Source organism: Meles meles, chromosome 9 (assembly GCF_922984935.1).
Source record: "Meles meles chromosome 9, mMelMel3.1 paternal haplotype, whole genome shotgun sequence".
NCBI classification, from domain to species: domain Eukaryota; kingdom Metazoa; phylum Chordata; class Mammalia; order Carnivora; family Mustelidae; genus Meles; species Meles meles.
In genome coordinates, this window is record NC_060074.1 from 57,863,540 (window position 1) to 57,881,950 (window position 18,411).

The following is an 18,411-nucleotide window of genomic DNA, read 5'->3' on the forward strand; positions in this document are numbered from 1 at the left end:
TGTTAATTTGAGAAATGTTGCTTTAAGTGGTTTTTCCTTCATCTACCTTCATACCAAATATGCCTATCCTTTGAGTCCCAAACCTAAGTGTCAGCACCCACAGTGTATGAGTAAGTCTTTCCAACATTTATTATTATTATTTTTTAGTGGGGTGAGAATAGAGGGAAATGCAGAGACAGAATCTTAGGTAGGCTCCACGCCCATTACAGGGCTTGATCTCACAACTGTGAAATCATGACTTGAGCCAAAATCAAGAGTCAGATGCCTAACCAACTGAGCTACCCAGGACCCCCCAGGTCTTTTTAACATTTAGACCTAAATTTTGTTGGCTGTATTCTTCACTATGGCATCTGGAAGACTTAAGGGACCCCTTCTGAGATTTAAACTCACCTTTGGCCTCCAAAAAAATCTTCAGGGGGTGCCTTACATGCCCCATGGCAGCTTCTTAGTGCTGCTTCTCCATGGTATCACACCCAGGCCCAAAACACTGCTCCACATTCCACTGCATAAGCTGACTGGGCACCTGCCTCCGGGTCCAACCTGAGTCTCCCATCATCCACTATGTTCCTGGCTACTGCCTGTCTTTAGGTCTCTGCCCAACCTGCAGCCCTGGCAGGTACCTCCTCCAATGCCGCCATTCACTTCCACTAGACAGCATGATGCTCTGCCTTCTGGGTCAGTAGAGCCCATCTTCCTTTCACCATTTGCAAGCAGCTCCTCTCTTCCGTGTCCCACTCTTTCCAAAGGGGCACCACAATAGAATTGCCTTAGCCCCAAGAGCGTACATGTCAGACTTCAGTTTCTACAAAATTCTCTTAAGGGCTAGTTTAAGAAGCTGTTACCACATTTACCCAGAAACATCATTCTTGTGTATAATTTAACCCTTATTCTGAGTTCTCTAACTCATGGTATCAGAGAACTTTCTATGTTTTTCTTTTTCATGTGCTTCATGGTTCTTCCTTAAAACTTGTCATAGTTTTCCAATCCTATCTAAACCCCAGCCTTGGATACTCTGCTCTTTTTCCAAGAGGGTGATTATTGGAGGAACTCAGTTAATGAAAAACAACTACCATTCACAGAGCATTTATTAAACAAATATGTCAAATTCTTTAATATGTTGTTCCATTTAATTCTCACAAGAACCCTAGGAAATATGGCAATATATGCAATAATGATACAACATAGAGGTTGAGGGCAGGAGTGTCATCAGACTGTTAGCTCTTCCTGGTGAACTTCTCAGCAGGTGAAGGTAGACACATGTATTCACATCCTGTTACTGCCTAAATCTAAGCGTAGGATATTAAATGGTAACTCTGTGTGCTGAGAAAGATTTTAATTTTCTCTTATATATTTTTCTTCTCCAATCCCACCTTCTTAGTAAAAAAGTGTCTAAAATCTGACACATTTCTCGAAATCAGTGAAATAGACATTCAATACACTGAAACGATGCAAAATACATGTAACAGCTAGTCTACTTATTTTAATTTTTATGATCCCAATGCAGTGTTTATACTATCTATGATCTCTGTGCCTCAATTTCCTCATCTGTAAAATAGGAGGTACCAATAATACCATACCATCTGAATAAGTTAGCATATATACCATCTGAATAAGTTAGCACTCGGAACAGTATGTGTTATCAATTTTTATTAGCAATGCAAGCCATTTAATGATAGTAAGACACATCTATTAAAATAAGAAACAATAGATATGTCTATTAAGTAGTAATAGATATAAACAAGTAATAAGTAATAGATTCAAATAAATCTAATAAGATCTACCTACTAGAATAAGATATATGTGTGTTTGTATTTATATATGTTCATATATATAGGTATATATATACCTATATATAGTAAGATATACAAACAGATAAAAATTGTTTAATAGGAAGTTTTTTAAAATAAGACACACACGCGCACACACACACACATACTAGGTGTAGTAAAGCCAACGCAGGATGAAAAAATTAACCTAGTGACTTTCTCCCCAGTTAGTGACAAACAATAGAGTTTCATGATGTATCATCTTTAGATGTTGACCTGGAGCAGGATTTGGCTGTTTTGCAAGGACTGTGAATGTAAATATATTTCAAGCTGAAAAAACAAAACAATTTGAGCAGTAAATTTCCTCATAAAACCCACACCTAGAGATTGCGAAGGTCAGACTGAAATTTCAAACTGAACTTGACTCTCCGTGAGATTTGTTAATGACACAGAAGAGCAGCTTTGGGCCCAATCTGTGCCTTCCCGGGCCCAGTGCCTCTCCCAGGCCTACCTCCGGGACAGGTTATAGGACAAAAACTCCTGGGATACCCCTGTTGCTCTCTCTTTGCTGGTTGTGCAGCCAAATGGGAGAGAACAGAGGATGAAGTTTTGATTCACACTTGGATATCTCCAAGGCACAGGGAGGCAGCATTTAGCCCTGTGGTGGTCCACAAACCAAAGGAATTAATGCCTTGACCCAAGCTGTGGGCCTAGGTGGCTGCTGCCCCACCCCCTGTCTGCAGAAGCTTTATCCAGAACTTCGCTCATCCATTACTAGAGTAGCCAAGCCCAACTGACCTTTAAAAGAGCCACTGTGAAATCCTGAACTTAAGGTTTTTTGCTTTTCAGTTGTGCTGACTTGAGTCTGCTACAGTATAATAAAATTTAATAGAAGGGAGAATTTCTATTTATCACATTTCATTCAATCCCTGTTTCTCATTCCCTCTGAATAAGGAATATTTTTATTAATTTTTAAATTTTTTAATAAACATATAATGTATTTTTATCCCCAGGGGTACAGGTCTGTGAGTTGCCAGGTTTACACGTTTCACAGCACTCACCATAGCACATACCCTCCCCAATGTCCATAACCCCACCACTCTCTCCCGATCCCTCTCGCCCCAGCAACCCTCAGTCTGTTTTGTGAGATTGAGTCTTTTATGGTTTGTCTCCCTCCCGATCCCATCTTCTTTCATTTTTTCTTTTCCTACCCCCCAAACCCCCCACGTTGCATCTCCACTTCCTCATATCAGGGAGATCATATGATGGTTGTCTTTCTCTGATTGACTTATTTTGCTAAGCATAATACCCTCTAGTTCCATCCACGTTGTCGCAAATGGCAAGATTTCATTTCTTTTGATGGCTGCATAGTATTCCATTGTATATATATACCACATCTTTTTTATCCATTCATCTGTTGATGGACATCTAGGTTCTTTCCATAGTTTGGCTATTGTAGACATTGTTGCTATAAACATTTGGGTGCACGTGCCCCTTCAGAACACCACATTTGTATCTTTAGGGTATATACCCAGTAGTGCAATCGCTGGGTCATAGGGTAGCTCTATTTTCAGCTTTTTGAGGAACCTCCACACTGTTTTCCAGAGTGGTTGCACCAGCTTGCATTCCCACCAACAGTGTAGGAGGGTTCCCCTTTCTCCGCATCCTTGCCGGCATCTGTCATTTCCTGCCTGCATAAGGAATTTTTTTTCTCATTTAGATTTCCGTGAAATGAAGATGACAAAAATTGCTATGAATCACTAACATTTAAATAAATTTACTCTTTTGAGAGGTCAGCTTTCTTCTATGGTTAAAGAATGTTACTGGTAGGAGAGCTTTCTCTGGTACTGGAAGTACCTACATGACTGTGTGTAGAGAGGTGAAGGAGAGAGCAAATCTGAAGACCCCGGGTTGCTTTGGGGGTTGCCATTTGCCATTTGGGGGGTTTCACAGGGTGTTTCAAGGCATGATGTTTTCTGTGTTGAAGAGTCTTAAAGGGGAAACATGAGCCAGATTCAAACATGTGTACTCTCAGCCAAAACCCCCATGGAGCTGGGTCTTCCTGCTGGGAAACCCCACAGGCTGCCTTAGTCAGGGGAACAGCAGGCTCACAAGAATGAGTATTTTCAAAATGAACAGCTGATCACCTCCATTCCTATATATCTCATTCTCAGCATCGCCCATACATAGATGCTACCCCAAAGACTTTCTCTTCCCACTTCCCAAATTTTCTAGTCTTTCCTGGCTTTTCCCCAAGCCCAGCCAAGTAAAGTTTTTGTTTCTTTCCTCTCCTTTCCCAGGCTCAGTGCCTTAATGTTCAGAGCAACTTGACCTTGCAGTCTTCTTTTAAAACTTCTGTTTTATTACCTAGATCCAGCAGGCACTCTGGACTTGAGCACAGGAGTTGCTGTGGCTCCCCAATCCCTGGGGAGTTAGGGGAAAGATGGGGCTTTACTATTAAGGGAACTGTATGAGTTGGTGCTAGGGTGACTATCAGCTTAGACCTGGGGGACAGGTAGGGAGAAGTGGATCTGGGATGTGCATACTGATATTGCATATTCATTTGTTTACTGTCCTCTCCTTTCCCCTACCAGAGAGTGCAGGAACTGCTTATTTTGTTCATTTCTGTATCCATAATCATAGGCACTCAATAATACTGCCTGAACAAATTTAGTGGGCATCTACTATGTTATAGGTGCTGGAAGATACAGGCAGGGCCAACATGTTGCAGATGGAAAAACTAAGGTGAAAAGTGATTTTCTCAGGGCTATTCAAAATGGTAACAGTTTCTGGATTTCCAGATATCCCCACCTTTTGTCTACAACACAGAGTTTGTTTTGGAGTAAAGTACTTTTTTTTTTTTAAAGATTTTATTTATTTATTTGACAGACAGAGATCACAAGTAGATAGAGAGTCAGGAAGAAAGGGAGGGGGGGACAGGCTCCCTGCTGAGCAGAGAGCCCAATGTGGGGCTCAATCCCAGGACCCTGGGATCATGACCTGAGCCGAAGGCAGAGGCTTTAACCCACCGAGCCACCCAGGCGCCCCTGGAGTATGAGTACTCTTGACTTGATGTTCCCTATCCTTTTTTAAGGAAAGAGCTTTTCTAAGAAAAGCTGGCTTCTTCTAGGCTGGCTTCTTGTAAGCCCTGGATTCTCTCTGCTTATTTTGAGAAAAGGAGCATGGCGTCATGGAATCTACCAAATGGAGGCCCAGAAAAGTAGCACTATGTACCTGTATTGGTTTGCTTGGGATGCCATAGCAAAGTATCACAGAGTGGAGGGCTCACACAACAGAAATGCATTTTTCTCACAATTCTGGAGGCCAGAAGGCCCAGATTAAGGCGTTGGCAGGGTTATTGCTTCCAAGGCCTTTCTCTTTGGTTTGTAGATGGCCTTATTCTCCCTGTGTCATTACATGGTTGTCCCTTTGTGCACATTTGGGTCCTAATGTCTTCTTCTTATAAAGACACTGATCATATTGGACTAGGACCAAACCTAATGACCTCATTTTAACTTAACTGCCTTTTAAAAGACCTTTTCTCCTAAGGCAATCATATTCTGAGGTACTGGGATTTAGGACTTCCATATACAGGTTCTAACCCATATACAAGTTTTAGAATAGGGACCACAATTTGGCCCATAACACTAATACTGATTTTATGTAGGATAATGTCCAGGCCTCTTAAAAAAAAAAAAAACCCTCATGATGTTGGTATTGTAACCGTGCAGCAAACTGCAGCCAGTTCCTTGCTGTCTCCTGCCTTTGGTAGCTGCCTCTTTCCATTCTTTTCCTTGGCCCCAGAATGAGACCAGCAGGTAGTCAGAGTAGGTCACACAGGGATCCGGAAATCCAAGAAGAGGGTTTTGTACCAAATAAATAAAAGGAATTATCATCCATCTAAGGTTCATTGTTTAAATTACCATGTTTATTTATGTCAACACATAATACAATAAAACAACTTACAAAAAAACCATTTATCTTCATGTAATATAACTCTTCAGTGAACAGAAGTACTACTGTTAATGTTTTGGCCTTTTCAAGGTCCAGCCTTGGGTCAAAACAGTATTCAGAGAAATAGCAGATTCTTCTCTACCTTCCCCAATATACACACAAAGGAAACTCATATTTTCTAGAATCCTATTCTAGTAATGATAAAAAATATCACATGTAGAGGTGAATACCATTGTTGCATCATCACTGTTGCAACCTCTTTGTTGCTGTAGATTTTCCCCAGACCCAGGCTTCAGTCAGGAACACGGGGGGTACATCTGCCCTTCAGGTGTCCAAGGTGATTGCTTAGTAATTCTTTTAGTAAGCTGTGAATTCCCCAAGTGTCTGATTTACCCGAGTCATTTAGAAACCAGAAAAGAAATAAGACTCCAAGTGATCAGATGTGTACAGATCTATACGGTGGAATTGAGGAAACATCATAGATTATCTGTGCCAATTCAGTGGGTACATTTGAAACTTCCATTCATAATGAACTATTCACCTAGTAAAAGAATTCACAGTCAGTTTAGTCAAAGATAATAAACACTGCACCAAAGTACAAGACCTTACCTCTGCTCCAGTAGTTTGAATGCTATTTTCATCTCAGGACATTTTCACACAAATGATAGTTATTGCTTAACTAACTGAATATTTCCATCATTTCATGGACAAAAGAGTTAGCTTCATACTGTGGAGAGAAGAAATAGCTTGGAGCTGGAAGATCTAGATTCTGGACCAATTTTTCTACTCACTCTCTGAGGCTTAGCTTCCTTATCAAATAAGATGACAGTGCTCTGTGAAGCAGTACTAATAGGAAATAATATTCTATGGAGTCCATATCCTCAATCAACCTATTGGATCCCTAATTATCCACATGTAGTTTGCAAGGAAAATCTTACTTTTAAAGTAAGTACAAGATGCATAGTCACCATATGCAGCTGAAATGTGCAACTTAGTTTACATAAATGGAAACGAATATAGATAGAAAGCCTGTTACTCATGAGAGACTGTACTCTTGATGTGTTTTCTTTAAAGCCATTTAAAGTGTTATTCTCTTCAACCCTTGTTCATTGTGCATTATTGGAGCTCCTTTTGATCATCTAACCATTTAAAGTAAATCTGAATAAGAAATTCAAACTTTCATATGACATCTCCAGGGTTTAGATGATTATGAAACTAAGTAAAAATGGATTGAGAAATATGGGAGAAGTAGTGTCTTGAAAACTCAGGATCAGGAGGGAAACCGATTGTAGAAGTTTCTTCAGGTAGTTAGAAATAATCTAATTAATAAACTATTTTGTTTTTACTGATAATTTTCTTTTTTTTTACTTTCTAATTTATAAATTACTTCTTCTTCTAAAATATTTATTTGTGTGTGTACCTGCCTTTTGGGTACATGCAAATCCACGGAAATTATTAACACTTATTACATTTGGGACATTAGAAGAATTGCATCCTCTTTGTTGAAGTAAAAGTCAGCATCTCATTTTTCATAGATTTTTAAAAGAATCCACCTTTAGGAAAGGGCAGACTTACTAAAAGTTTAGAATTAATTCACAAGTGTGATTATTTAATGTGAGCATATGGACTTTGTGACTTTGCTGAGACAAAGACTTCAGGTAGCTATATTCCTGCAACAAATGAGATTCTAATTTCAAGCATTTTTCAAATGCAAATCAGGCCCCCCTGTGTCATTTTGATGATTTTTTGAGGCATTATTATGCCTCAAAGTTAGTATTCCTCAATGATCCCCAAAGTCACCCCTTCGCTAGGATATTTCTCTTCCTGATTATTTTGAACCTGCCAACACAGTCTCTAACCTTCATACAGACAATGACTGATCTCCAAATGACCTATTATTATCTTAAACCAAACTCGTTTTGAAGCAACAAAAAAAAGAAAAATTAAATAGTGCATTAACATTTCATATCAGTGAAGCAGACTTTTTTCATGCATGAAGTAGTTCTATCCATCTGTGGAAAGGTCCATCTTTTGTTTTTCCCTGTGTTTATAGGTTACGTTTTTAAAGGTACTGGTGGAGCCTCTGTATAATGGATTGGTTCCCTAAAAAAAAAAAAAAAAGTTCAAATGAGGGTATGTTATTACATGGTTTTAATATATTTAAATAATTTCATTGTCCATTACGAACTAGAAGAGGGTCAGGCTCAAGTTTGGAAGCCATTTGAATAAATTTGATCAATCATACTCTTAGCATTTTAAGGGTCTCATGCTCTACCGACTGAGCTGGCCAGGCCTCTTAGCATTTTAAAATTTATACTTCTACATTTAAATTTTTAATACGTAGGGCCAGTGCCTTATATGTATCATAAAAATCCTACCCTGTTTGAAAACACACTAATTTACAGATAGAAATTAAGACTTTGGTTGTTTGGTTCACTGTGGTTTTACCAGAATTGAAAGAAGTGTCTAGCCAACAGCAGGCACTCAAATATTTACAGAATGAATAGAATGAACCAATAGGTGGCCCCCAAATGAAATATAAACTGAAAAAAGTGAAAAACGGGAAAAGTGAACTTGTAGAAACATACAACGGTGAATGACATAGTGCCTGCCTTTAAAAGATGTGTTGTTGGTGGGAGGTAATCCACAAGGGCACTGATAATCTTGCTAAAATGAGATTAAAATTCAGGAGAAACATCTAGTTTCTTGGCGAAGCAAGGAAAGATCCCCAGGACAGCGAACGCCTGATGGTAAAAGAATTTGGTGGCATTCGCGTACTAGAGAATAACAGTGTGTGAAACACACAGTCACAAGGCACTAGAGTGTGGAACTTGAGGCTCAGGAAGACATGCAGGCCCCAAGATAGGCTGGGCAGATGGCTTTGCCTTTGGGGCAGTGTAGAGGATTTGTGCCAATCTCTGGACAATTCAGCTGTGCTTCTCGGGTTGTAGATGTGTTTCTAGGAGCCATCACCAAGACAAGCAGGACTGAGTCTTTGTGGGTGTTTAAAGAAACGCCAAGCTTGATCCTCCAGTTTCTCTCCTTTGGTTAAATTGCTCCAGGCAGGCTCAAGACATCCAGGTAAAGTACAGCTTCTTCTCTCCCACTTTCCAAGGTTGACCACACAGGCGTGGATGTCAGACGGCCTGGGTTCAAACCCAGCGCCACCACATGACCTCACTTAAGCAATTCTGAGTGGTGGTGTCCTCACCCACAGGAGACATTACCAATGTGCCCAGCCTCATCCATGAAATAACATACTTTAGCACAGACACTGGAACATACCGAGTGCTCAGTAAATGCTGCTTCTTCTTATTAGTTCTGATTTATACTTCTTCTTCACATTTGGAATTTCCTCTTCTCTAAGTTTTGGAGGGGTTTAGAAAGATACTTTCCCTGGAGCTTTTACATTCAACATTCCCAAGCCCATTTCTACTTGTGTATGAAGTCTGAGTACCACCAATGACCTTCCAAATTACTAAATCTTGTATTTGGTCTCCTTAACCCAGGAATTGTAGAGATGGCAGTAAGTTCTAGACATAGATTTCAAAAACCAAAATAGTATTTGCTTTCCCAGTACATTTCTCTCAGTTCTTGGAAGAACTGACTAAAATTTAAAAACATTCCCAGGAATCTCCCCACTTGTCACCCTTGGATCTGCCTCAGTGTCTTTATTGTGAGAAGGAATCAATCTTGCACCTGCTTCTATGTTGTCCAGAGCCAGTGGCCTGACCTCTGACTGAGTAACATGTTACCTTTGCTCTTGTGCCTTCAGGGAGAGATACTATCTCAGTAATGAGGGCAAAAAGAAAAGAGGCTCCTTGGTGGTGAATAATGAGTGAAGGTCAAGTCACCATACTGCTTCTACTCCTGAAGTCAACTTAGATAATTCTGAGCACGCTCTAGTCCTTATTTAGTCCTGATGCCGTAAGAACTTGGAATTTGGAGAGTAATATGGTCTTAAATGCAGGTGGAGTCTCATTTGGAAACAAAAATCATGTATGAATTCTATTAAGGTTAAAAGTACAAGCTATGCAGGGTGCCTGGGTGGCCCAGTGGGTTAAGTCCTCTGCCTTCGGCTTGGGTTGTGATCCCAGGGTCCTCGGATCGAGCCGTGCTTCGGACTCTCTGCTCTGTGGAGGGCCTGCTTCCCTTCCTCTCTCTCTGCCTGCCTCTGCCTCTGCCTGGTTGTGAGCTCTGTCTGTCAAATAAATAAATAAATCTTAAAAAAAAAAAAAGACTACAAGCTATTAAGTTTAAGTTGGTTACGGAAAAATAAAGGACTCAATTGAAGAGGAAAAATGGCAAAAATAAGTGCAGACTGGGGATGACAAGTGGAGCATTGTCCGGGAGGAAGGGAGAACATTAGGGAAGAGAAAAAAAAATACTCTGAAAGAGTAAATGGGCTGTGAGTAGGGCCAGCGTAGCTCATCATAGGACCAGGAACTCTTTTGTGGGCCCTATCCCGTATCATGTCAAACATATTAAAATGAGGGATACCTGGGTGGCTCAGTCAGTTGAGGGTCCAACTCAACCACAAGTTGAGGGTTGTGAGATTGAGCCCTGCATATGGTTCTGCACTCAGTGTGGAATCTGCTTGGTATTCTTTCCCTCCCCTCGCCCTGCCCCTCTCCTCATGCTGTCTCTCTTCTCTCTCTCTCTAACAAACAAACAAACATTAAAATGTACCACGTTCCACACTAAGTATGCACTATAAAGGAGTTGACTTAAGTTGTAATTGACTGAATACGTGATGTTATTTTGTAGACATTCAGTTGAATATTAATTTTGATTGTGCAGTCTTCATTCTGTATTTTGAAGCAGCTTTATTCAAGTCTACAATATTTAGGGGCATCTCTTGCAAAGCTAGTTGTAGGGCCTGGACATGGTAATAAGGGGTGATGGATGAAGCAGACGCTGCCGTAGTAGGAGGGTAAGGTGGGAACTTTAAAGGTGGAGAAAGAGCAAGTATGATATTGCTGGGAGGCAGACCTCCTCTGGTGATCAGAACTCAAGAGAAGAAGCTCAGAGCAGGTTTTGTTTGCAGGAAAAAGCAGGGCAATGTCTAATACTGTCTCCTCTAGTGCCCTGTGGGTGGAAACGTCTCTACAGAGGATTTCCAGCTGAGATACAGGCTGGGGTCTCCATTTCCCATGGGTCTGAAGTCTTTCACTCTTTAGACAAGGTTTGGGTCCCCCCTGATCTGAGGTGACCAGGCTGATTTCCCCAGGAGTCCAGGGGTGCTAATTTAGGCTGTAGATTCTCTAAATGCAATGGCACATTTTTAGAGTTTAAAAAAGTGGTAATAAGAAAGCTTGCGGTCATGACCCACAGCTCTCTTAATGATTGCCTAACTGCCAAATGCAGACCTGATTCGCTTAGTACAGTACAAAAATCAATCCATGACTGCAAGAAATGTCAGACTGAACATTTGTTGCCTCTAGTTAATGACGTGTCATCCTAGAAAAAATGTCTAATCAAAGATGAATTTAAATATCTTCCCTTTGTGTTTTCATAAAGAATATGGATGGGGAGGTTATTTTTACAAGTATAACAAAAGGTAAACTTTCTTTATAGATATGATGAAATGTTTCAAGGGGTAAGAAACAAAGCTCTTTCTTGTCCTGAGCTCTGTCACTTTTGGAGTCCAATGGAGGCCCATGGGTCAGGAGACCCAACTATCCCTACCAACCCTGGAGGTCCCCTGGGGTTTGAAGACCAGTCAAATTCAGTTCTTCAGGAAGAAACAGGTTTTAAATTAAAAATGGAATCAAGTTGAGGACCCCAAAAATAGATGTACTGAACAACATTTTTAATAGGATATATTAGTGAAATTTGAATTGAATTATTTGAATTAAACCTCTTTTGCATCCAAGTGAATAATTATTACACAGTTATTATGTAGTCAAGAACATCAAATATTTGTTATTCAAAGAAACTCAATTTAACAAGGGAATAATATTTTTCATTTATGATTTTATCTGTTTAATGCCTATTTTTATTCCATTTTAGATGAAGAAACAGTAAAAATTCAGCATTTGAATTTCAGTCATGTTCTACATCCTGAGGGAAAACAATGCATGTTTTGAGGAAATTAACTGTTAATTAAAATGTTATTTTAAAGATATTAATCATTTGTCAGTATTCATGCCTTTGTATGAGAACATTAAAATGTGCTGGTTAGTAGATACACATCACATCATTGCCCAAGTACTAGTTTGCAGAACACCTGCTTATTATTTCTAGGAGGGTCAAGGCTGTGCTTAGAAGAAGCTGCAGTTAGGTTTTCAGCTCCACTTTGGACTAATCATTGGGAAGTCTTTTTTTTTTTTAACTTCTCTGAGCCTCAGTTTCCTTACATTGAAAATGGGATTACTCAAACTACTTCACAGGGCTGGCATTGTTCAACCAACTACTGCCATATGGTTCTTTGTGCCAACTTAACTATATTCTTTTGCCTGATTGCCCTTTTTGACATTGCCAGGCATTTGCTTGAGAGCTGGTGAGAGTTAAAACATCTATGGCCAGGGGATCGGTTGAAGTTAACTGACCCAACGCTTTAGCCTCATAATACCGTGTTCTAAGTCAGCAAACTAAACTATCAGGTTACATTTTCCTTGTTATGTATGGGTAAGTTATATTCTCATTGCAAGTCCAAATTTACTTTCCTAAAGGGTCTTATTTAATTATAAAAAATTCATACATACAAAAAAGAAGAGGAAAGCTAGATAACAAACTTCTCTAGACCCTTCACCCAGATTCAACAGTTATCAAGATTTTGCCACATTCACTTCACTATCCCTTGTTCTCCTTTGGCTGAATTATTTCAAAGCAAACCTACTCTTCATTTCCTTTCACTCCAAAATATGGATATTTTCTAGCAAAGTCATCATGCCACTATTTTACCTAATCAAATTAATAATAATTCCTAGCTATCATTCTAATACCCAGTCTATATTATCCTTCTTCTAGTTGTTCAAGAAATGTATTTTTATAGTTGGGTTTGTTCAAATTAGGATCAAAACAAGATCCATGCATTGAATTTGCTTGTTGTGTCTAAAGGCATTTTTTAATAGGAAGATGAAGTAGATGAAAATTTTCACTGTCCATTGCCCTGTGCCATATGTTGGGGTTACTTCAAAATAACTGCATAAGATATAGACATCCCTAATCAAGACAAATTTATCCAAAAGAGAAATTCTATTTGCTTTAAGAACTGAAGATATCACTATATACTTAGAGAAAAAAGTGTTAACATCAATTTATTTGGGTAGACGAACCCAAAGGAACATTGTGTTTTTCTATATTTTCTCCAGTGAAATCACTGTCTTTAGAATCAGCAATGTAAGATAATTGCTTTTAGAGAGCTGGGCACACCATTAGAGATAGATGAAATTAAAACCATGAAATTGTTTCTATGGCCCTCCAGAAATGTAATTATCTGTCCTGTGGAAAAGAAACACAGAAAATTGGAGTCCTGTTTTGTGTTTGTCTACTGTGAAGAGGAGACACATAAATTATATCTATGGAGTACACATAAATAATGGTTGACACTTTTTAGGTATTTTTCAGGTAGCTCTTTAAAATTTGTTATTCAGAGGAACTAACTGGATAGTATTTAAAAAGTCTTCTCAATTTCGCATGGTGACCTATTATAAGTAATGAGTATCTCTGTGGAAATTGGCATGAGCCGCCATGCTACTCGTGAACATTGTTCCATTGGCTGTAACACAACCGGTTTCTGGAGGCATTAAGATACAGCACCTATGCTTTATCAAATGGAGCCTGAATGCTCCTCTTGGTGATGAAGATTAAATCTATTTCCTTGATGTCCCTAAGCAGCTATACAAGGAGTTTCATGAGACTCTTCAGAGTGGGGGAAATCCCCACCACACTGAGAAAAATGCCTGCTCTGAGCACTATCAAGCTCCCAGATAATGGACGAGGTTCCTTTGTCCTCAAAGCAGAAAATACATCATAGCTGTTAGGGACGCAGTGAAAGGGGTAGGGAAAGAACATGACATTCTCACTCTCAATTAGAGCGGAAGAAAGCTGACATTTATCTCTCCCACAAGTCACTTTCTCCCCTGGACAAGAAATAGCCCCGAAGGGTTTACATACCGTTTGCCACTTGGCCTTCGACCGTTCTGCTTCAAATTTGGCAACTTCTTTACGATCATGAAATGATACCAGCAGCTTCCAAATGCACAGTAGGACGACCCCAATGAGAAGAATAGCCAGTGAAACCCCTAACATAATCATGGGAATGTTTGGGGGCTTTGGACAGTCTGTGGAAACAAAGAAACTTTTATTAAGAAGTTGGTATAATTGGGGTGTCTCGGTGGCTCAGTTGGTTGAGCGTCAGCTCCTGCGCTTAGCTCAGGTCTTGATCTCAGGGCTCTAAGTCCAAGCCCTGGGGCTCTAAGTCCAAGCCCTGCAGCTCCCAGCATGGAGCCTTAAAAACTTAACTTAAAAAAAAAAAAAAAAAGAAGGATAGATGGTATAGTACATCTTGTGATAGAGAGAAAACATTTCTCATTTAATTTTCCAACCATTTTTTTTTCCGGTAGAAGGGAAATAGTAACATGTTTCATTTTGCTGTATTTAAAAAAAAAAATGAGTTACTTGTTGAAGGAAATTCCTATTCCTACAAAGGAGAACAAAAGATAGAGTTTGGTTATTTAAGGCAAATGGATATATACTTGAATGACTGACTCAAAAAGAGTTAGAATCCAAGAATGAGGATTAATGAGCAGTATATACAAAGGACCGTGAAAAGACTGGAGTTTAATAACAAAAATGGTCTCTTCTGGGTACATGACAGAATCGAAATGAAATGTGTATGTATGTTCATTCACACGCGCACACACACACACACACGATGTTACTTTTTCATGGATTTCCTTGAAACATGAACTGTCTGGGAGATTATATTCAAACTTATATAAAACCCACCCTCCTAAGAAGTTTACTACCTGCTGCTACTTCTTTTTTCTTTTTTTAATAGAAGACAATGATGACTTTTAGTTTTGTTTTAATGTTAATCAGTGCTCTGGTGTCCTGGAAGGTTCCTGGACTGGGGTCAGGAGAGGTGGGTTCAGTCGCCCTCTGATGTATAGTAGCCGCCTGATATACAACAATGCCCCTGATCTCTGAGCCCCGGGATCCTCAACCATCAAACAAAGGTGTGGGACTTCAGCAATCCCTTAACTTCCCTGAGGATAAGACACTGCAGGTTCTTATGCTTATTAAACTCACAGTTTCCTAGATCCCTCCCCAGAGATTCTGATTCAGTGGGTCTTAGATGGAGCCACAGATATTTTTTATTATTAACAGTATCCCAAGGGATTCTTATTTTCAGGGAAGTTTGGGAAACTAGATGTTCTGTATAGTCCTTTCAACTGGAACATTCTCTGAAATGTTATTTTGACTCTATTGATGATATTAATATAATTTCACAATTATACAGTGCCATCCCTCACTGACAGCAGAATGACTAATAATTCTTGCAATATTCCTGGGAGACGATACATTTCTTAATGAAACATTATAATTAAACTCTCCCCTTGCTTTCATAAGAAAAAAAATCCCACATAAAAATTATCATTAAATATCTGCCTCCCTCCGCCAGTAGTGAGGCAAATCTGTGGTATCTGGGGAGGAAATGAATCATGCTTAGTTTATCCTAACTCTTATTGCCTTTAGATATTTAATAAGGAGAGTTATACACACAGGACTAGTCATGCTGCTTTCAAGGTAAGGATCTATAACTGATCTGATTTTGAGCAGGACTAATGACCCCACAACAGCATGATGCCTGGCCTCACACACTTCTGTTCTTTGGATTAAAAAAAAGAAAAAACATGTAAGGAGATTATGCAGAAATAAGTAAAGGAGCTAATGAAGTAGTTACTATAGTATAAAGATTCAAAGACTGTTTCCAGCATAGCAAATGAATCATGGCTGCTTTTAAGAGATTAGCAACAGTCCTGCAAAGAACGTGGCAGGCATGTGTCAGTGAGAATATATACTGGCTACATCTTTGACGACGAAATGTCTGGGGTGGGGTGTAGCATGTTCTTGTGGAAAGCAAGATGAAGCTTGCTAAGACTCGGCAGCCAGAATGTGAATTAGGAGGGCTCCCCGGTAAAGAATAAATAAAGGAGGAACAGGCATAGCTCGGCAGAGATAATTTTTTAAAAACTTAGAGTCATTATACATGTATACATTGATAATACATTACACATTAAAATATTCTACATTTCTCAAGGAAAGATTTTGGCCCAAGTACCAGAGCAGGCATTACACAATAGAAATGTCTACTGTTTGCACTCTCTTTAGTATTTCCTGAGATGCTCAGACTGAAGACGTATTTCTAGGTGGGAGAGGAGGGCCACCACTGTGCCATGTTGCCTGTCGAGTCCTGGCCAGTGCCAGCTTGTTCTCGGGTCCTGAGTCCCTGAGCTGCCACCCTGCCAGCTCTCTCACATGTGGCTATTGAGCACAGAAATGTGACTTTTCCGAATTAGGCTGTGTGCTAAGTGTAAAATACACATTGACTGTGAAGACTTAGTATGGAAAAAAATAAAGCATCTCAATAATTTCTCTATTTATTACATGCTAAATGACAATATTTTGGATAGAATGGACTGAATAAGACATTACTAACATCCATTTAACCAGATTCTGACTTTTTAGTGGGATTACTAGAAAATTTAAAATTACATGTGTGGTTTGCGTAACATTTCTATGCTGCTGATCCAACATGTTTCCGGAAGCCAGGAATTTATTATGACCATACAGCCAGTGGGAGGCAGTATAGCACAGTAGTTAAGAGCATGGACTCCCAGCCCGCCGGCCAGATCTCCCCACCCAGCACTGGTACTTAGTTACTGCTAGACCCAACGTATTTTTTAACTTCTTTTTGCCTCAAGTTCCTTATCTGTAGAATGGAAATAATAGCAACACTTGCTTTACATGGTCGTAATATGGAGGGTGCCAAAAGAATTAATGCATGTAAAGCACACAGAACGAAACCTGGCGTGTGACATTAGTAAGTGTGTAATAAATGAGAGATCCTATTATTATTATTATTATTATTATTACTACTACTACAACTATACTCTTCCTCCTTTTCTATCCTCAAGACTTCAAGGGTCTGGAACCTCCACGTTGGGACCTGTGGATATAATATCCACACCCTCATCCCTGCCAGGAAGGATCCCAACTGTCATTCTTTGACTGTGGCTCTTAGGAATGTGACCCTTCTCCTCTGAAAATTCTTCCAGGTATAAGAAAAAAGACGGCCAAAGCTCTCCCTACAGCCACACACACCCTGATGGTGACTGTTCATTTGGTTTCTTTTAAAATTTGTTTGTAGGACCCCAGGAATCCTTAGCCTTCACTTTCTCCTTCCTATCCTTGTGTCTGATGGGCTACCCTGGGATTCTCTGGTCTTAGCGCTGTGAGAAGGGCCTACAGATTCTAGGACAGGCTCTGTCTTCAGGGACCCTGGAATCTTGGGGCCTACCTATGAACAGGAATATTTGCTAGGGAGAAGCCTCTTTGGAGCTGTCAGGTGACGCCCCTTAAGCCTTGGGAAGGTAATTTTCCTCTCACTTTTCCCTACTACAAAAGCATATGGAGAATAAAAAGCCCTAATAAAAAGTCATCAGAGTCTGAGTGCTTTCAGAAGGATGGTGTGTTTATGTGCCACTTAGATTGTGTGGAAGCACCAAAATAAACAAACATACAAACAAAAAAATGACCAACAGTTCAGTAACAAGGAGGCCCTTATCAGCTAAAAGCATCTTTCTCTTACACACCCAAATAAAGGTAAAAATAAAAAATAAAAATAAAAACAAAACCAACCAGATACAAAAGCCCCTGAATTAAAAACAATTCTAGTTCATTTTTGTTGTTTGGAACTCATTTTTCTAATGGAATCTGTGGGACGCCTGGGTGGCTCAGTGGGTTAAGCCTCTGCTTTCAGCTCGGGTCATGATCTCAGGGTCCTGGGATCAAGCCCCACATTGGGCTCTCTGCTTAGCAGGGAGCTTACTTCCCCCTGCCGCTCTGCCTACTTGTGATCTCTCTCTCTCTCTGTCAAATAAATAAAAACTTAAAAAAAAAAAGTTCTCCAATGGAATCTATATTAAAAGGAATGGCTTTGATTTCAGGAGAACTTGCTAAAGCTACTGCCACTGTCAAAGAGGGTTGGAGGGTGTAGTTCCAAGAATCTGACTTTATAAAACATGTAATGAGGAGACAGGTTTTTTATATTAGGTAACTCTTCCTTGTACAGCAGGATTCACCTTAAATTTCCTTAACTAATGGCCTGTACAAAGCATTTTATATATGCATTTCAAAGAAGTTGATTTATATGAGATTTTCAAGATCCAGTCTCCAGGTGCACTCTGTCCGACACCTGAGCTTCAAGGCCAAGATCACAATCAACCCCTTGTATCTTGTATTGGGCTGACTTCTACGTCTCCTTCACCCTCAACACTGCAGTGTGGTATTTTTCTAATCATATTTTCTTGGTTGATTTATAATGTCTTGAACTTACTTTTTGGTTACTTTGTTCTTGCTTTGGTTTTTACACTCTTTAGTGATGGCAGCTTGATACTCTTGGCTTTAAATTCAGGACTTAATATTTTGTTGGCACATTGATAAGCAAGCATGCACAACA

At 39.6% G+C, this 18,411-nt stretch overlaps 1 protein-coding gene across 5 annotated transcripts in view; it reads right to left on the bottom strand.

Annotated features, from left to right (window-relative positions):
- Positions 1–5,672: 5,672 nt before the first annotated feature.
- ITGB6 (integrin subunit beta 6) overlaps positions 5,673–18,411 on the bottom strand; it is an 80,777-nt gene continuing 68,038 nt past the window's right edge. For all 5 annotated transcript variants that reach the window (XM_046019735.1, XM_046019736.1, XM_046019738.1 and 2 more), the window contains 2 exons: positions 13,842–14,008; positions 5,673–7,823 (listed from right to left, as the gene is read on the bottom strand). In XM_046019735.1, coding sequence (XP_045875691.1) covers positions 7,725–7,823; positions 13,842–14,008 — 266 coding nt within the window. In that variant the 3' untranslated portion in view covers positions 5,673–7,724. The remainder of the gene's footprint in view (positions 7,824–13,841; positions 14,009–18,411) is intronic.